The following is an 18,503-nucleotide window of genomic DNA, read 5'->3' as shown; positions in this document are numbered from 1 at the left end:
TCGATTATTCTTAATTAAGTGTAACCAAGTTTATAGAGTTTTTGTTGCAAAATAGGATATTTTTAAGTGGAATTTACGGTCACGCTGGTCATTAATGTCATGGCGGACACAAAGCAAAAAAGCGGTGGGAGAAAAAAATATGTGCGCAAAGAATGGAAAAATCTAATGTAAAAAAATTCAATTTTACTATAATGATGAAAATGTAAACGAATGATGTGTACAAATAACAACAATAGCAAGACAATAATGTATATTTAAGTGTAACATTTACAATGATTACGGCAAGGTGAAACGAATAAATAAATGAAAATATGACGCGAAAATATGATTTCAACTCCGTGCACAGGCACCACCAACAAAATCAGTGTTTGTAGTGTCAGTGGAAAATTGGCAATTGCGTACGTCGTTTATGTAAATGCGGAGCACGGGGAGAAGCAGAATAAAAAACCAAATTGCAAATTGCCACAATATATATATATAAAATAATTTGTGTACAAAATCGAGCGCGTTCTCACGTCTCGCCGCGACTTGTGGTGAGAGACTGAAAATATTGGGGGAAAAAGAGGCGCGAAAAAATCGCACAACAAAATGGTTGTCTCAAAAGACAACAAGCGTCGTCGCAAGGAGACGGAGACCCCGCCAACGTCATCGTCAGCAGCGGCGGCGGCCACTTTGGCTGTGGAGTCATCACCTGAGATGCCTAAAAGGTAAGTTCCAAATCTCCTCATCCCCCTCTCTCATACTCTCTAACTATCTAGTTGATCATAAATATTCGCATATGTGTGTGCAATATAATTGTATAAAGAGGGAGATGACGACGCATTGCCAGCCGCCCGTGTACATTTTACTACTACTCACCCCCCGCCCCCACACTCCAGAGCACAACGTGAAGTGAGGTGCGCCATTGTATAAGCAACAGTGTTGGCAAACTTGAATAGACGCAAAAAGCTCTAGATGGCAAAACAAATAAAATAAACAAACTGTTGGGCGCGACAGCAAATTAATTATCAATGGAGGTTTTATGATATTAGAATACTATTTTGCACAACAATTCAAGGTTTTCATTATAAATAAATGTAAATAAATTAATGTTGGCTTTAAAAAGGCCAAAATGTCAGCACTGTCGAGCAAGCGTCGTGGCGCTGTTGTCAAAGCAAAGGGCTGATTCGCATTAGCTTTGGGGTAGAGCAGGTGCATGCACGCTTGTTTGTGTGTGTGTGTGTGTGTGTGTGTGTGTCTGGGTAATTCAATGCGTTGTTGTTTTCCGATTTTCAATTGTATCACATTGCATTGCTTGCTACCAATTAAAACTCGCACTCATTTTTTGTCTATTTGTCTCTCTCTCCCCTCTCTGTCCTTCTTTCTCTGTGTAGAACGAAGGTGCAAGCACAGCGTAAATTCGCCCAGGGTCAGAGTGCACCCAGTTCAACATCAGCTTACAGCGCTGTTGCCGCCGCAGCAGCAGCAGCGACGGCGGCGGCAGCAGCTGGTGGAACAGCATCGGGACCGAGCACTTCGGCAGCGGACAGCCATCAACAGCCACCGATTGAGATACTGCCCAACAAGTGTCCCAAGCCGCAGGATTTCTTGACGTTCCTTTGCTTTCGTGGCACATCCGCATTACCCGCGCACTTGGACTATCTGAATCAGGGCAAGCCCAAAGCCAATGATGTCGTCCCGCCCAGCAGCAGCGCCAGCAGCAATAATGATGCGAGCAAGAAGAAAAACAATAGCAACAGCAGCAAAAAGAAAAGGGGAAGACCCGCCAAACCAAGTAATAAAGCGGCAGCAGATGAGCCACTGCAGCAGCAGAAGCAGCAACCGTTGCAACTCCCTGCGGCAACAACAAGTGATAAAATTGAGGCAGCTGCAACGACGCCTCCAGTGTTGCTGGCGGGAGCAGTGCGCAAGCGGGCAGAGGTGATTACAGAGGGCAATCGACGTGGTGGACGACGCAATGAGACCCTGAAGCGACGCTCCAATCGTGCAAGCAACAACAAGGAGAAGGAGGAGGAGCAACAACAACAGCAACAGATAGAGCAAGACGATGCTGAGCAGGAGGACGACGATGAGGATGAGTTTTTTAGTGCACATGATGCAAGCTCACGCAACGGAGCTGCTGAGGAGTCACTGTCCAAGGCAGAGGCGACAGCGACGCAGGGAAAACGTGGTCGTCAACAGGCAGCAGCTAGAAAAACTGCTGTCGCCTCACCCGCTGTCACCGAGAGCAGCATCACTAAGGAGAAAGGACCTGTGAAACGTGTGCGGCAACGTGAATCACCCATTTTTATACCATCACCTGAATCCTCGGGACGCATGACACGTCAGCGTGCTTTTTTTGAGCCAGTTAAGGTGGTGCCCAAGCAACCACCTGACGACGAGGCGGACGAGGAGCAAGAAGAAGCCCCAAAGCCGGCAGAACACAAGGAAAAAGAGAAAGAAAAGGATAAGGAAGTAAAGCAGCCGGCGTCGAAGAAAGCCAACGACTCAGGAACTGGAAGCAAGCAACAGCAGCAACAGCTCAGCAAGGAGAAGACAAACTCCAGCATTTATGCCAAAGATGCTGCCAAGCAACTGGAGAATGGTGGAACTGCGTCCGATGTGGCAGCCGAGCAGCAAAAGGCACTCAATGTATTCGACTTTAGTTCGGACGATGAGCAGCCGCTGGCCAAGTCCATTAAACTGAAAAAGGGTTCAAAAAAGGGGGCAGCAACAACGACAGCAGTTGCCGCCACGGCGCCAACACGAGGCCGCAAAGCAGCTGGAGGCGCAGCAAAAAAGCAGCAGCAGCAACAACAACAGCAGCAATCAAGGGAAGAGGAGAAGGAGAAGGTGGACACGACACCAGCTACAACGCCAAGCAAAGCAGAGGAGCCGCCCAAAGCGAAACGCGGCAAAGTATCGAAGAAAGCGAAAGCGGAGGAAGAGCAGCAAGACACGGAAATAGATCAGCAGCAGGAAGAGGCAGAGAAAGAGAAGAAGCAGAACGTTAGCAATCATAGTGCGCGTCCTGCGCGTCGCCATGCGCAAGCCAAAGCCAACAAAGCGGCTGATAAAGCGACCGTGGAGCGTTCAGTGAGTCCAAGTCCACAGCGAAATCAGCGACCGTCGCGTAAAACGAAAGAGGCAGCTGCCATCTATATGGGCATCATTGGACACAAGCTGCAGCTGGCCGATGATGAGGACGATGATCTCTCGTTGAGCAGCTTTCCCGACATACCGAACGTCAAGGAGATGGAGAAGATGGAGAAGGAGATCAAAAAGAATGCGGCGGGTAAATCAAGTGATAGAGAGAGCAGACGAAAGTCTCCTAAGCCAACGGCAGCCACAAAAGCAGTAACAACAACCACTGCAGCAGCAGCAGCTGTTGCTGTAGTTGAAGCACCTGCAGCTGTAGCAACTGTTGCTGCTGTGGAGCCAACAACACCGCCTGAGGCAACAGCAGCAGCAACGAGTTCAGCGCCAAGACGTGGACGACCGCCAAAGCAGGCAAAAGGTGGTGCTTCGACCTCCACGGGAGCAGCGGGGGCAGCCACAGCCAAGCCTCAGATTGAGGGAATGTTGGTCAAGAAAGGTGCACTGGCGCTGGCCAAAGCTAAGTCCGAACAGCAACAACAACAACAGCAACAGAAGCAGCAACAACAACAACAACAGCAGCAGCAAGAAAAAGACGACTCCGATGCGGAGGAGGATTTTTTAATCAACGAGGAGCTAAACGAAACGAAGCGCAAGCTAGAAAAGAGTTTTAGCGACTCGGATGATGAGCCGCTGGCCATCAAGGTGCCAACGTCAGGAGCAGCAGCAGCAAGCACATCAGCAACCACAACAGCCAAAGGCAGCGGCAGCAAAGAGGAAACTACAGCCGGTGGGGGAGCAAGTGGAGCAGCGCAGGAGTCAAGCAAGAGCGCAGCAAGTGGAGCAACAAATGCAGCAACAATCACGGCAACAACCGGAGCAGCAGCATTAAGCGGAGCAACACCAAACACAACACCCCCTGCAGCTACGTTAAATTGCACGCCTCCTAAGCAACTGACGCAACTGGGACTGGTCAGTGGATCACCCGTCACCTTGCCGGGCACCACACAGTTGACCATGCTGCCATTGACAGCAAAGCCCACAACACAGTTCTCCATATCGCCACCGAGTTATGCGCCTGCAGCCGCCGTCTTGAAGACCATGGAGAAGAAGTCGCCGGTGCCCACGTCCAAGATACTCAATGTGCCTGCAACATACGCATTGCCTGGAGCTGGCGTGGGTGCTGTGGGGTTTGCCAAAACCACCTCGTATTTGCCCCAAGCATCGCCGCATTATCACACGCCCTATGTGCGTCCCTCGACGTTTGCGCCCGGCAGCAAGACACCGCAACAGGGCACAGGGACGACGCCAGGCGGCGGTGGTGGATCGGTGGTGAGCTCGCCGTTGAAGTATCAGACGCCGCCGACAACATATCCGCCGCCCATTGAGGCGTATCAGTGTCCCAAGATCAATCCCAATTTCTTGACGCCCAAATACGATCGCAGCAGCGTTTTGCCACGCACCAACAACAACAATAGCATCAACAACAATAACACCAGCAGCATGAATAGCAGCTTCACCTCGCCACGTGCCACACTCAGCAGTCTGGGCGGCGGCACAGTTGTTGCTGGCTCCGTTGTGACGCCCGTTAAAAGTGTGCTGCCTCCGCCGCCTGTTGTTAGTCAGGCCCAAAGTCTGAATCTCAGCTTGAATGCCGTGGCATCCACGTCGGCAGCAGCTGCAGCCGCAGTGCAACAGCAACAACAGCAGCAGCACCAACAACAACACCAGCAACAATCGTTGCCACAGCAATCACAGCAGCAGCAGCAGCAACAACAGCAGCTAATAGCGACTCCCGTGTCCACAGCACAACCAGCGGCAAACGCTGGAGCAGCTGCACCGCCCGTTGATCCGCTCAAGGATGAAATTGGCAGCATCTTGGCGCAAGCGACGCTTATGCCTAGCAAAGAGGAGTCGGGCAAGATCTTTGGCATTGCCAGCGTCAGCTTGGCCCAAAGTTCCGGACCCGACAACACCAAATGCACGCTGGGGAAATGCGGTTCCATACACAAACCGGTGCTGGGTCCTGTGGTGCCCACGGAGGGTTACTTTGGTGATCAGCTAACCAGCAAGGAGCGACGCAAAGCCAAGGTGAATATGACGCACGAACAGATACAAAAGTGGCTCATCGAATGCAGCTCGAATCCCGACGAGATTCAGGACGACTTGGACGATGAGTTCGATGAGAGTCTGCGGCCACAGCAGGCGCAAACGCCGCCAGGACCCACGACGCGTGATGACAAGGAGAGCACCAGCTTTAGCAGTTCCTCGAATAAGACGCGCGGCGAGCTGGGCAAGAGCGAGAGCGCCTGGTCGGCCAAGGGACCATCACTTAAGGCGACGCCGGTGCTGGTGAGTCAAGCAGCCGCTTCGGCTGCCACAGGGGTTGGTGGCAATCGTAGCAAGGATGCGGCAGACAATGAGTCGGATGCTCTGGACTTTGACAAGTGTGTGACACCGGTGAATCTTACGCAGAAGTCACAACTGGATGCAGTCGTTGACAAGAAGTTGCCAGAGAAGAAGGCGAAGAATGCCAGCGCAGCAACAGCACCTGCAGCAGCTGCTGCTACAACGACGTTGCCAGTGGCCAGAGCAGCTGCAGCGGGCAGCAAACGCAGTGCAGCAGCCGCAGCGGCAGCTTCAAACATTGCTAGTCCAACGCCCACCAAATCCAAGGCGGCCAATAAGAAGCAAGCAAATGCAGCTGCCAAACTAACGACGACGACGACAACGACGCCGCCACCGAGTAACAATAATCCCGCCACGCCCACAACACCTGCAAAGCGTACGCCCATCTATCAGAATCAGAGCAGCAAAAGCAAGGCGCAAACGCAGCTGGACAACAAGCAGCAACAGTTGGAGAAACAGCAGCAGCAGCTGGAGAAGCAGCTTCAACAGCTGTCGGAGAAGAACACAACGTCGGTGTATGCCTTTGGCAAGGAAGAGGAGACAGGCGCAGCAACAACAGTTGCTGGCAAGGCAGCGAACCGCAAAAGGAATGCAGCAGACAACGAGGCAGCAGCAACCACTGCTGCAGCAGCAGCAACGCCGCCGCCAGCGCTGAGCGAACGTTCACCAACGAAAAAGCGTGCGGCAGCTGCAGCAGCAGCAACAGCTGTTCAGCTTACATTGAGTCCAACCGATAAGCTGGAGAAGCCTAAGGCGACAGCGGCAGCAGCGCGGCAAGCGAAGAAACAACAGCAGCAGCAGTCGGAGAAGCAGCAACAGCAAGTGGAGAAGCAACAGTCTGTGACAAGTCCCGTTGGCTCGGATGCCGAAGGTGCCACCTTTTACATACCGTTGTTGCAAGGCGCCAGCGGTGGCGGTGAGGGTGGCATTCAAGGTGTCGCTGTGAAGCTGGGACGCGAGGGACCCGATGGACCCAATCAAAAAGTCGTGATGCAAGCAACGTTGGTGACCAAAGCACAAATGGACACCAATTCCAAGCCGTTGCCCGACAATGAACTGGTGAAAACCCTGCTAAATGCAGCCACCACCACCAGCAACGATGCTGCAACAACAACCACTACAGTCACAGGCAGCAACAGCTTGAAAGCCAGCACCTCAGCAGCAGCTGCTGCAGCCACAAGTTTAGTCCGCGTTAATTCCAATTCATCGCTGTTCTCCGGCTCCGCCAAGTCAAGAACAGCGGCGGCAACAACTACAGCAGCAGCGAACGCAACCAATGCGGCATTGGCCAAAAAGTACAAGGATGACACGCCAATTAAAATGGCCAACAATACGGCTTTTCCACGGCACGATGATCCCACGCAAATGGTCGAGGCGCCCATCTTCAAACCCACCGAGAAAGAGTTTGCCGATCCCATTGAGTTCATCGAACGCATCACACCGATTGCCGCCCGTTTTGGCATCTGCAAGATTATACCGCCAGCCAGCTTTAAGCCCGAGTGTCGCATCTCAGACGAGATGCGTTTCACGGCCTACAATCAGTATGTGCACAAGATGCTGCATCGCTGGGGGCCCAGTGCCAAGGAGTTGAGTGCCATCAAAAAGTATTTGGCCACCCAGAGCATTGTGATGAATCATGCGCCCTGGATCGGTGGCATGGAAGTGGACCTGCCGCGTCTCTATCACACCGTCCAGGAGCTCGGTGGCCTCAAAGAGGTCATCGAGAAGAAGAAATGGGCGCGCGTCGCCGAGGAGATGTGCATACCGAAGTTGGCGCAAGATCGTGTCACCAAATTGGATGACATCTACTGCAAGTATTTGTTGCCCTACGACACATTGTCGCCAGCGGAGCGACAGAAGCTCTTCGACGAGGTCGAAGCCGATTGGGCCAAGCGAGAGGCACGCGCTCGTCGCAATGCGGATCGTTTTGTGAACAGCACGGAGAGCGTATCGAACGAGGAGGACGATGTGTCCACCGATGAGGATGAGGAGTCTGAGGAGGAGATCGATGGCGTGTCAATGGAATGTATTGTGAAAGGACGCAGCATGCCGCTCAGTCAGTTCTATCGCATTGCCCGCAACACAATGGCTCTGTGGTTCAAGAGCACCGATCCCACCGTTAACGAAGTGGAGGCGGAATTCTGGCGTCATGTCGCTGTGCGCGACAGTCATGTGTGCGTCCATTCTGGCTCCATTGATAGCTCCGGCTGGGGCTATGGTTTTCCTAGTCCGGGACCCAAAGGCAAGGGCTCGAATTATGCGCGACATCCGTGGAACCTCAAGGTGCTGACCAACAATGCCGGCTCGGTGCTGCGTTCCCTGGGACCTGTGATGGGCGTCACGGTGCCCACGCTGCATGTGGGCATGCTATTCTCTGCCTGCTGTTGGTATCGTGATCCGCACGGTCTCTCGTGGATCGAGTATTTGCATACGGGCGCCTCAAAGCTGTGGTATGGCATACCCGACGATCAGAGCGCCAACTTCCGCTCAGCTCTGACGTCGTTGATACCGACGCATTGTCAGAACAAGACAATCTGGTTGCCCTGTGATACGGTGATGGTACCGCCGCATATGCTCACCGATCGTGGCGTCTCCTTGTGTCGCATCGAGCAGAAGCCCGGCGAGTTTATTGTAGTCTTTCCACGCGCCTACACGTCCAGCTTGGCCACCGGTTATGTGGTCTCGGAGAGCGTTTACTTTGCCACCATGTCGTGGCTGGACTTGGCCAAGGATGACTTCAGGGTAAGCAGTATTTGGTTGCATAAATGTGTCGCATTTTTTAATTGGTGTGTGTTTTGCAGGACATTCATGAAAGCTGTGAGCCGGCCATGTTCTCCTTAGAGCAGCTGCTTTTCGCCCTGGGCTACGATCAGCGCGTCAATTCGGACACATTGCAGCAAATGCTACCGATGCTGAACGAGGTCTGCGAAAAGGAATCCGCAGCACGCGAGCAGCTGAGGGTGAGCTTCTACATTTTGTCGGTTAATCTGAATTTCTTTACTAATAATTGTACAATTTCTAGGCCGCTGGCGTCACATCCACGGAGAAGGTGCAAGCGGAGAAGGGCCAAAAGGCGAAGAAGCAACAACAGCCGCCGTACAAGTCCATTGAGAGCGAATGTGATTTGTGCCGCGCCAATTTGTACATATCGATGGTACGCACCGAGGAAGGCAACGTTTACTGTTTGCAGCATGCGCTGAAAAATCTCAACAACGGCAACATTCAAGCCAAGCAATGCAAACTGATTTATGCGTACAATGTGGACGATATTCTGCAGCTAATACGACAGCTGCAGGAAAAGATCCAACACAAGCAGGCGGTGAAGAAAAAGTAGCATCGACGACGTCGCTTTTAAATGACGGCGACGACGATGACGTAGCGATGAATCTTTGTACATAAAAAAACACACACAGAGAATGTAGTATTCATCTATGATTGTAGATATATTCAGCGTGGCAATTGGCAATGGCAATGAAATTTTTGCTTGCAATTTTGACTAGTATACATAGATATATACTTTATAAATATACATATACATATATTGGCTAGAGAGCGAAACTAATAATGTTTAAGTAACACGTTTGCAATCAATTTTGTTTTCCATTATATATTTTTTGTTATCATTACTTGATCAAAAGTATGTATGCTGTATGTTATTGTATATAGTAATTAGTTAGCCCTTTCGATTAAGTCAAAACAAAAAGAAAACAAAATCAGTTGATACAAAGATTTATACACTGCTAAACAAGTGGCAATTTCTACTACCTTTTATACCATAAATTACGAAATACGATTAACAATTACACTTACCATTTACCCAATAGGCATATAAAGAGACAACCTTAAGTCAATAGGAATCGCGTAGTCTTAGACCGGAGATCACATAAAACACATAACAATAACACAACACAACTAACGAAAGAAAAACAAAAGTTACTTCCTATACGCCTGATGATATAGTAGATGTTTCCAGTTCCACACACGTATGTAATTTCTAAATATATATATATGTATAACTCTACCAGTGCTATATAGAAAACCGCCCAATTTTCGACAACCACAACCAAAACAATAAAACCATAAAATGCAAAATCAACCACAATCATGGCAGTCAATGGCAATTATAAATAAAAGAACTTTAGTTTAGATGTTCAATGTATTTATATAGTAATACAATATTAAATTAACAAGTGCAACAATAAATCTTAACTCGAAATATTAAAGCTGCTGCATACTTGTTTTATTTACTTACAGACATATATATTTCTTTATTGTATTTATCTGCATAGTCTATCTTATAATTATCTGCATAGTCTAGCGGGAGTTCGAAATATTTCGTTCTATGTAAAAAGTTTGCTCATTTTGATCCATTGTATGTAGCTAAGAAGTTCTTTGTATTTTTGGCAGAATTAACCTTATCGGACAAGACTATAATATAATTGTAGCTGCCATAGGGAAATAATTGGAGAAGATTTCTAAAATTTCATGATTGGCATTGAGTTGACTTCGCTCTGGCTAGGATATGTGGGATCTTTGGCATGCCAAAGATATTTTTATATTGTAATTAATGCTAATATTACGGGCAGTTTAAGAGACACAGAGATTGAGACTTTTGACCTTAATATATAGAATATAGTTATCCCTATATTGTAGACGATTGAATTACTAAGTACACTACTTTCCTTTTAATACTCAAGGCTAATTACATTTTTGTATTCTATGCTTTGCTTACATGAGGCAACACTAAGCTTTTGGTTTCTTGCTAGGCGGCAGACAATCCGGAGCAACTGCCGAGCGTTTGGTAGCACCACTTGGCGATGCCTTTGCCAGTACATCCTCAAGTTGTCGCTTCAGCTCGGACACTTGGGTGGCAAGTTCCGTGATGCTACCGAGGGCCTCTTGCATTCGTCGTTCGTGCACTTTGCGCGATCCCTCGAGGAAACGTATCCTCGACGTGAGCAATCGTTGTGCTTGATACTGCTTCTGCAGCTGTTTCGATAGTCGATCGCGGTGGCAATTGCACTGATTGAGATCGGCTTCTCCGCCGCTAGTGGGCAATGATTTGGCGAACAAAAGTGCCTGCTGCATCATGACATCGGTTTTGGGGCTCATACAAATTAAATTTTGGCATGGCGACTGCTGTTGTAGCACCGGTGTCTTCTTCATTGGGCTCACTTTCACGCCATTGAAGCTAATGTCGCCCAGGGAACCACAGACAACGACGCGTGCGCTGCCCGTGGCGGAAGATTCATTGAGTTTCATAGCAGTTTTAAAGTTAACGGCAATCTTCTCATCGAAATGCTCAATAGCCATCGATGAGATGTCGCGCAGCTCTTGGAGCACTTCATGGGGACGCAGGGGTTTCGTTGTGCTGGCCAAAAGTTTCAATATGCTATTTATTTCGTCGAGTACGCGACCGGGTATAAAGCAGCATATGTTCAGATCTATAAACTTGGAGTACGTCATTGTCAGCATTGAGATGCGCGTCTCGATTGAGGTCAGGATGTCGGAATGACGCGCCAGCATGTGATTGCTATAAAACCAAACAACCAGAAGATACGATTTTATAATCAGCTAGATAGATCTCGAATAGAACATTCTCTACTCACCGACGTTCAGATTCGCGACGTGGCAGCAGTGATTTAATGCGTTTGAAATTCTTGGCATGCTCCTGTACAACCTTGTTGAAACCTGTGTTCAACACCTGTTGGCAAATGTAATTGAAACGGGCGCAAATCTAGAATACCGTAGAAATAATTGGAAGTGTGAAATGTTCATTTAGTTACGTATGTATTGTTTGATATGCTGCTTTGTTCACTGAATTACTTCTCTTTTTCGGGCAACCTCGTCGTAGGTGAGCAGCTCTAATATGTCCATTAACACCGTGTCCGGTAAGTCCAAGATATTCATTTTTTCTATTTTATTTCAAAGTTTATCAAATAATTGAAGCAGAACTAAACACTAGAGGTGAAGAAACTTCGATAACACAATTGATGCCTCGATATTTTCCGATTGTTTTTTTTTTCTCAAAACAAACAATAACACAGCGTTGCCAGACGTCTTTTGTTCGGCTATTCAGTCTGAATGCTATGTCACCCGACGTGTCAGCGCCTACTGTTACTGCGCTTAGTATATTCAAAAAAATAACTTTTAGTTTAGTGCAACAATTTAAAAACGATGGATTTGCAAGAAAAGTGTGTACTAGCTAGTCCAGCAACCACGCATTGTTCAGAATTGGAATATTTGATAGCATTACAGTCGGAGGAGCATTTGGGATCGCAGCCAAGGCGCTCTCAGCGTTTACGAGATAAAGAGCAAAGTGTAATAAAAATGTCCAGCAAAGAATATGGTTCACCACAACTATTTCTGGACACAGATGAGGAATTTATACAGCTGGCTCAATTGCCACCTAAGCTTCCCAGATTTCCAAAAACTGTTAAAAGGGCAATTACAGTAACTAACTCGGAGATCCATAAGGGAACTTCAAGTCAAGCAAAGCGTAGACGTTGTCAAAGTAGTTCTCGGCCAAGAGGTAGTTCAAGAAAACCGGGGAGACCAACTTTGTCGTCTAAACTAAAGTTGAAAACAAAGTCAGCTGAACTGCATAATATCACTAACGTATGTGAAAGTTATTATAAGCAACCTGTTCAAGTCCCAACCGAAGTCCAATTGGAAACCCAGCCTCTAACTGTACAACAAAGTGTGACATCAACACACTCCGTTCCATCAAACCAACAGTTGCCTCAGTCTACACCACAAATGGTCTTCGAATCCCAACAGATTTCTGCCTTGGAAATGAAACCACGCCAAGCTGCTTCTTCAGGACCAGCTGAAGTTTATTTTGAGGAACAGCCTTCTACTTCCTGGCAGCAAATTAATCAACAAAAGCCCCAACCGACTTCGTTAATCGCCAGTGCTTCGCAAGCATTTGCATATCATCGTATGAATCTCACACAAACCTTGTTGCCAGATCGTTATCCTGCACATTTTATACATCAATTACCACCGACGTGCAACACATTGAATGGCACAATCTTGTCCAGCGAGCTGCAACGCGTACCCAAACCAGACGGGGCAAACACGGAGCTGCGTCGTCTGTGTCCAACGCCCGATACAACGCCAACAAATCTGGCTCAATCCATGGTATCGTCGCCATCGCCACCACTTGTCGACACAACTATTTCCACATCGCCATCGCTTAGTGAGTCACTCGCCGAGGTGTTTGGCACTAAGAAGATACGCAACATTTTGAATATTGAGGCGCCACGCAAGTATCTAGTGCTGGAGATGCATCTCCCGGCCATAGCGTTTATGCTGGATGTGGAGCTGGGACGCTTGCGCACCGTCTTGGAAATGACACAGCGATTGACACTAGAGCAGCTGCAGCAAATGTCGCAGGAATCGCGTGAAATTATCACCATAGAGACGTCCAGCGGGGATGAGGGCGATGCTGGAGAACTATAAAAGCACAAATCGAGTTGGATAACAAGAACTTGTCAAATTTTAGATTAATTTTTGTATATTATTCTGTTGTTTCTCTTGATTTTGTTGTATCATGTGCACAGCAGTGGAACACGGTCTAAAAGTGTCTCTAGTCGATTGAATTTATGTTAATCACATTGCGAGACGATAACGACGATAGCCCAGCGGGATGCTTCAAATCGGATATAGAATAGATTTACCATAACTGTTTACGATTCGTATAGCATCGCATAGGTAATATGGTCGTTATTCCATCACGAACACCACACTGTGCGAAACTGTACTTAAAGAGTTGAACTTAGCTTTTAAAACTTTATGGTGTTGATCATTTAAATTTTGTATTTTGTATAATTTAGTTGGTAATTGGTATATATATATATGTATAATGTATGTTCTCATTTCTATTTTTTTTTTTTAGTTTTGCTTTGTTTTGTTGCCTTAGACTTTCAGAGTGCACAAAGGAGCAGAGAAAATTGTTTAAACCTTCATCTTATTTTGTTGTTGCTGTTTATGTTTTTTGTTATAAATAACCTAATACTAAACGTTATCTAGACTTTAAACATAATTCATAATTGGTTTTTTTTCTTTTATCATTTTGTTTTGTTTTCTCTCATTCAATATATATGTATTAATTATGTAATTATATACAAGCGCTCAGACTTGGGGAGACCTTTTTGCTTCACTATTGTTTAGAAGTCGCTGTCGTAGCTAACATCTTGCTGCGCCTGCGTTGAGTCATCGGAACGATCCGAGGTTGGTTCAAAGTCCACATCCAGTGCATTGTCGGTGGCTGGACAACAATTGGGATGCGCCATTGAGTCGAAGGCATCTTTGATTTGATTATTCGCGCCCTTGGGGTCCAGATCGGTGGCCCAGCTGAAGTGCATTAATGCCAGATCCATGTTGCCCAGCGTCTTGTGAATCTTTCCGATTAGATAAAACACCACCGACTCCTTTGGCACAATCTCCTTAAGTTCCTCGAGTTCTCGCAACGCCTCCTGATATTTGCCCAGCGAGAAATAGATGGATCCGCGATGGAACCGCGCTAGAGGATTTTTTGGATCTAACGTAGCTGCAGTGTTAAGTGTTTGCAATGCCAAATCCTTTTTCTGCATAAAGAACTGCATGGCCCCGATGTGCACCAAGATGACCGAATTCCATGGATTGATCTTTAACGCCTTCACATAGTGTTGTTCAGCCAGCTCGTATTTTTCCTGCTTGGAGTAGATGGTGCCAATGCCAAACCAGGCATTATAGTGCCGTGGATCTCGCACCACCGCCGATCGGAAGTAATCCATAGCTTTGTCAAACTCCTCGGTCAGCACAAGCTCATGGCCAAGTAGCGTGTAACTGTAGACAAAGTCTGCATCCACTTGAACGGCACGCTTGAAGAACTTAATGGCCGTTTCGTGCTCTTTGTGCAACGAGAAACAATTGCCGGCCACACACCACGTCACTGGACTGCGTTTATCCTGACTGATGAGGTCTTGGGCCAGTGCTGAGAGCGCCACTTCCTTTTGCAAGTGCCACAGCGATGTTGAATAGATCTCCATGTAGTCGAGGCGAGACGGTTCCGTGTCATGAATCTCTTTAAAGATGCCCACAGCGGCCTCGTACTCACGCAACTCATACCGGCACATGCCGATCAATGATTGCACATAGCTGGAGTTTAAATGATGCTTTGGTATCGTCGACTCCATCTGCTTAATCGCCGCCTTGCAATGGAATGCCGATAAGAGCTTATAGCCTTCGGCCAGATCACGTAGAAGCAGCATCAGGCCATCGGCCGATTGCTTCTTCATGCTAAGCAGCTGGTGTGCCAAAGTCTGAGCATTGTTGAGGCTATTGTTAAGCAGCACTTTGGCATCCTCCGAGCTGCTTCGATTATTGTTTGCGATTGTGGTGTGCTGATTATTGTTGCCAGCTGTGGCTGCCGATGTGATTGTTTCCACCTTTTCCTTCTCCTTGCGCGACTGTTTCTCATTGAGTTTCTCCGCCAGATGATGATGTGTCTTCTCCTCGATGAGCTCGTTGCTTAAACAGATTTTCGGCATACGCGATGATTTAGTTTTGCGTGGAGGTGAACGCGGCTGCACAAATTTATTGTTGTTGGTGATATTTGGCGATTTGTTGTTCTCCTTCACCGAATACGCTGAATTGCTGAATAAACGTGAACTGCGACGCACAGCCGCATTGGGATTGGGATTGTTGGGTGTGTTTCCAACAACATTGTTTGAAGTGCGGGGCGTTATGTTGCCGCCCTGTGTAAAAACGGGTTTGCTCTTCTCCTGGCGATTGATTATACCGCCCACATGAGTCTTCAACTTTTTACCAATGATTTTTGGCTCCTGATTGACCTCGACCAGCATTTGCATTTGTGGCAGCGGTGAGTATGTCGTGGACATGCTTAAATTGGACTGTAAGGCGACCATTGAGTTGCTCCCATCACTGGGACTGGCCAATGGCATGATACCGAAGCTGGGCGTCAACGGCGATATGGTGGACAAGTATTTAAATTGTCTGCGAAACGGTGTCCCATTAGTTGGATCATACAATTGCTGTTGTTGTGTGGGTCCATCGTGCGTGGCCATGGGTGTGTCCTCCAGGAGCATCATGCTCGAATTGCAATTCGTATTCAGCTGTTGTTGGACGCCTCCACGCAGCATGGTAATCGAACTGTTGAGATTGTTGTTGTTATTGATGTTATTGTTGATGTTGTTGTTGGGCGTCATTAGATTCTGTAACGTTGCCATGCTGGTGTTGTTGTTCTGCTGTAGCAGCTGCTGCTGTTGCTGATCCACAGGCGTATTGAATATATAATTTGAATTATTGCTTAAATTGTTAAGCAGTAGCTGCTCCAGATGCTGCTGCTGCTGCTCGTTGGCCAAGCCATTGCCATTGAAGAGCACCATCGAATTAACATTGGCGCTGCTCGCCTGGCAAGTGTTGAACACATCAGTGCTTTGTATTTGGAATATTGCCGTTGCATCCGTATCCTGACCCAGCAGGCACAGATCGGCAAACGCATGCCACATGAATGGATTCAGTTTGAGGGCACGTTGCAACGCCGTCACAGCCAACTTTTGGCGTTCGGTACGCATGCAGACTTGGGCCATCAATTGGTATGCGAAGCAGGCGAGTTCACCAAAGTCACGTTGCAGTTCATCAAAGTGTTTACTGTCCGCGAAACCATTCGCAATCAATGCGCTCTCGGCTTTCGCATATTTCTTCAGTTCATAGGCGCATTTGGCCTGCAGATAGCGGCATTGTGGCGATCGACGCTTCTTCTCGTCCAACAGCCAATAGGCCTGATGCAACTGATTTGAACGGTAATAGCTGGTGGCCAATAAAAATATCGTCTCGTCGCTTTCCACTGAATATCGATTATAAATAGATAATAACAATTGATTAATACAAATACAAATGCATTATGGTCAAGGCTACGTTGAATTGCCGCCACACTCACCTTCGGAGCAAAGTCGCTCAGCTAGAAAAACAGCATCTTTATGATCGTAGTGATTGAGGCAATGCCATATGGCGGCCTAGTTGAAGGAGAAGCAGAAGAAATGCAACGAGAGGCAGGTTGGTGGTTGGTGTTAAAAGGAGAATGACAACAACAAATATGTATTAATCTATCGATTTACCTGCACGGGTTCTTGAATCATCATGATGTTTGAGTTTTATGTCAAACTGTTTTTTGTGTTGTGTGTCGTACAGGAAAAGCAGCAGATGATTCCGCTTCGACGCCACGACGCTACCGAGAGCTTTTCACTTAGCGGGGCGCCCTAGTTACACAGCAGCAGACAGTTTTGTGTGTGTTTTGAGTGCTTGTCTATCTACAATCCGGTTTCGGTTTCAGTTTATCGGCTGGATGTTATGCTTCATATATGCAAAACGGGTAAAAACACACAATGGATCATGCTGCAGTTGCTCCACTCACACACCAGGTGCAATTTTCCAGCGTAATCCAAAAACGAAAAAAAAATAACACACTCGTATCGTGTGTGTGTAACTTAAATGCGGGGTGTGCTGGCGCTGCCTGCTGCCGTTGCTCTGCTCCCTGACCACCACTTCTAATATTGCGCTGGCGAGGCTTCTCTTCTTCTTCTTCGTCTTTTACCCACGAAACCTCAGCACTCTCCGCACGTCAGTCAAATTTTCGTAACAATTTTCAAGGCCTTCGCATCAGCTTTTTTCGCAAATACATGCTCACACACACACGCATTACATTAATCGACGGATTTTCCGGAGTAAAGCGAGTAATATATATAATCTAAACGCGAAATTTGTGGACTATTCGTATTGCATTAAAAACTAAAATTAGTCGAGTCGTTTCCGTGTGAGTGGCGATGCCAGCAAAGTATTTGCCATTCACTGTTGGCATCGATATTTGAATGTCGATTATTAACTAACACTGAACCATCGGCAATGTTATCGAAACAGGACACGTTTTTTTTAAAGAACCCACAAATATTTTCGCCCTACTTCGTTTTTTAATTAAATATATTTTACGGACTATATTGTATAATTATTTGCTTATGCTATTGGCGCCGGAATTTCAAACAAAAATAACTCTACTGCGAATCACTCGAACTGGAGCTTGAACTGTCGGTGGACATGACTTCGACATCATCGGGCGCTGAGGATTCTTTGTGGGCGCGTGTTTCGAGGGCCACCGAATTGCCCGAAGCGCCCATCATGTGCAATTCACCAAGATTCCAACTGAATTGATTTTGGAATGCATTGGGTACTTCGCCTCCACCGGCGCTGCTTGCGCCGCTTAAGCTACGTTGGGTATCCGATTGAATAGCACTGTTCTGGTGTGTCACAATGCCTCCATTGATATTCTGCTCTGATTTGCCCAAAAGGCCGTTGCGCATCTCAATGTCTGTGGGATATGGCCGTCGAAGGTCGCCAATGCACCAAGTCAGAGGAGCACTAACAGCATTCGCCGAGCTAATGCGGTGTGCGTATTTTATGAGTTCCTCTGATGAGACTGGTCGCCTGTTGGCTTGATTAATGCTGGCTAACTTTTGTCGTGCTTGAAATATTGCTGTAGACAATATCAATTCGGCATCCTTGAGAGATTTTTGTAGCTTTTGAATTTCCCGGTCCTAAAGAGTGTAGAAAACGTGTTAAATCAGACGCCGGCTAAATTGGTTATTTGAATATGGAGCACATACGTGAACTTCGACTTTGGCCAGTAGTTTATCGGTTGCATCCTCGACTTTAGCTTGCTCCTCTGCCAGCTCAAACGTTCGTCTCATTTCCTCGTCTTTGGAAACTAGTAGTTCCAGCAAATCCACAAGTTCGGTGGTCGAGATTTTCTGATGGGCTTGGTCGATTAGTTCTTTTGATATCATTTCCATGTCGTCAATTAATTGAAGCAGGCGATCCTTTGTGCTTAAGTGAAAGGACATGTTGGTGCAGCTCTATTTTTGTCCAATGCTTTTATTTTCTTATTGGCTACTTTTTTAATAAAAACAAGCGAAAAATTTGCAACAGTGTGACTTTGCTTCAAAATACAAAAAATATCA

The 18,503-nt window shown here is 47.2% G+C and overlaps 5 protein-coding genes across 6 annotated transcripts; 2 read left to right on the top strand and 3 right to left on the bottom strand.

Moving 5' to 3' along the window:
• The first annotated feature begins 87 nt into the window (after nt 1–87).
• Nucleotides 88–9,232, top strand: LOC133839817 (mucin-19). 2 transcript variants are annotated; one of them, XM_062271422.1, is made up of 4 exons: nt 88–707; nt 1,374–8,226; nt 8,286–8,444; nt 8,507–9,232. In XM_062271422.1, exons 1-4 carry the CDS (start codon nt 589–591, stop codon nt 8,816–8,818), a joined length of 7,443 nt encoding a protein of 2,480 aa, XP_062127406.1. In that variant the 5' UTR covers nt 88–588; the 3' UTR covers nt 8,819–9,232. The 2 variants fall into 2 exon arrangements, with proteins under 2 accessions (XP_062127406.1, XP_062127407.1); XM_062271423.1 differs by lacking the exon at nt 88–707 and adding an exon at nt 1,181–1,227.
• A 914-nt stretch (nt 9,233–10,146) lies between these two features.
• On the bottom strand, nt 10,147–11,454 carry LOC133839842 (F-box only protein 28). Its single transcript, XM_062271459.1, has 3 exons — nt 11,311–11,454; nt 11,094–11,221; nt 10,147–11,017 (listed from the first exon to the last, which is right to left on the bottom strand). The coding sequence occupies exons 1-3, from the start codon at nt 11,392–11,394 to the stop codon at nt 10,228–10,230; spliced, it is 1,002 nt and encodes a 333-aa protein (XP_062127443.1). The 5' UTR covers nt 11,395–11,454; the 3' UTR covers nt 10,147–10,227.
• A 146-nt stretch (nt 11,455–11,600) lies between these two features.
• LOC133839834 (meiotic recombination protein P22) lies at nt 11,601–12,948 on the top strand. The gene has a single exon (XM_062271449.1). The coding sequence runs from the start codon at nt 11,662–11,664 to the stop codon at nt 12,946–12,948; it is 1,287 nt and encodes a 428-aa protein (XP_062127433.1). The 5' UTR covers nt 11,601–11,661.
• Nucleotides 12,949–13,508: 560 nt separating this feature from the next.
• On the bottom strand, nt 13,509–17,302 carry LOC133839823 (cell division cycle protein 27 homolog). The gene is made up of 4 exons (XM_062271435.1): nt 16,877–17,302; nt 16,611–16,802; nt 16,433–16,508; nt 13,509–16,339 (listed from the first exon to the last, which is right to left on the bottom strand). Exons 2-4 carry the CDS (start codon nt 16,632–16,634, stop codon nt 13,656–13,658), a joined length of 2,784 nt encoding a protein of 927 aa, XP_062127419.1. The 5' UTR covers nt 16,635–16,802; nt 16,877–17,302; the 3' UTR covers nt 13,509–13,655.
• Nucleotides 17,303–17,439: 137 nt separating this feature from the next.
• Nucleotides 17,440–18,503, bottom strand: LOC133839851 (mediator of RNA polymerase II transcription subunit 4). The gene is made up of 2 exons (XM_062271469.1): nt 18,150–18,503; nt 17,440–18,080 (listed from the first exon to the last, which is right to left on the bottom strand). Exons 1-2 carry the CDS (start codon nt 18,384–18,386, stop codon nt 17,541–17,543), a joined length of 777 nt encoding a protein of 258 aa, XP_062127453.1. The 5' UTR covers nt 18,387–18,503; the 3' UTR covers nt 17,440–17,540.

This window comes from Drosophila sulfurigaster, chromosome 3 (assembly GCF_023558435.1).
Source record: "Drosophila sulfurigaster albostrigata strain 15112-1811.04 chromosome 3, ASM2355843v2, whole genome shotgun sequence".
Taxonomy (NCBI): Eukaryota; Metazoa; Arthropoda; class Insecta; order Diptera; family Drosophilidae; genus Drosophila; species Drosophila sulfurigaster.
This window is presented reverse-complemented; position numbering and strand designations above follow the sequence as displayed.

What these genes read in the sequence shown, in the direction of transcription:
- LOC133839823 (XM_062271435.1), bottom strand. Translation starts at nt 16,634, where the DNA reads ATGATGATTCAAGAACCCGTGCAG. An exon ending in TGATTCAAGAACCCGTGCAG is followed by an intron (nt 16,509 to 16,610) that starts GTAAATCGATAG and finishes TCCTTCAACTAG; the next exon opens with GCCGCCATATGGCATTGCCT. An exon ending in TGAGCGACTTTGCTCCGAAG is followed by an intron (nt 16,340 to 16,432) that starts GTGAGTGTGGCG and finishes ATCGATATTCAG; the next exon opens with TGGAAAGCGACGAGACGATA.
- LOC133839851 (XM_062271469.1), bottom strand. Translation starts at nt 18,386, where the DNA reads ATGTCCTTTCACTTAAGCACAAAGGATCGCCTGCTTCAATTAATTGAC. An exon ending in TGGCCAAAGTCGAAGTTCAC is followed by an intron (nt 18,081 to 18,149) that starts GTATGTGCTCCA and finishes TACACTCTTTAG; the next exon opens with GACCGGGAAATTCAAAAGCT.
- LOC133839842 (XM_062271459.1), bottom strand. Translation starts at nt 11,394, where the DNA reads ATGAATATCTTGGACTTACCGGACACGGTGTTAATGGACATATTAGAG. An exon ending in AGGTTGCCCGAAAAAGAGAA is followed by an intron (nt 11,222 to 11,310) that starts GTAATTCAGTGA and finishes ACGGTATTCTAG; the next exon opens with ATTTGCGCCCGTTTCAATTA. An exon ending in CGTCGCGAATCTGAACGTCG is followed by an intron (nt 11,018 to 11,093) that starts GTGAGTAGAGAA and finishes TTGGTTTTATAG; the next exon opens with CAATCACATGCTGGCGCGTC.
- LOC133839817 (XM_062271422.1), top strand. Translation starts at nt 589, where the DNA reads ATGGTTGTCTCAAAAGACAACAAGCGTCGTCGCAAGGAGACGGAGACC. An exon ending in TGGCCAAGGATGACTTCAGG is followed by an intron (nt 8,227 to 8,285) that starts GTAAGCAGTATT and finishes TGTGTTTTGCAG; the next exon opens with GACATTCATGAAAGCTGTGA. An exon ending in CAGCACGCGAGCAGCTGAGG is followed by an intron (nt 8,445 to 8,506) that starts GTGAGCTTCTAC and finishes TACAATTTCTAG; the next exon opens with GCCGCTGGCGTCACATCCAC.
- LOC133839834 (XM_062271449.1), top strand. Translation starts at nt 11,662, where the DNA reads ATGGATTTGCAAGAAAAGTGTGTACTAGCTAGTCCAGCAACCACGCAT.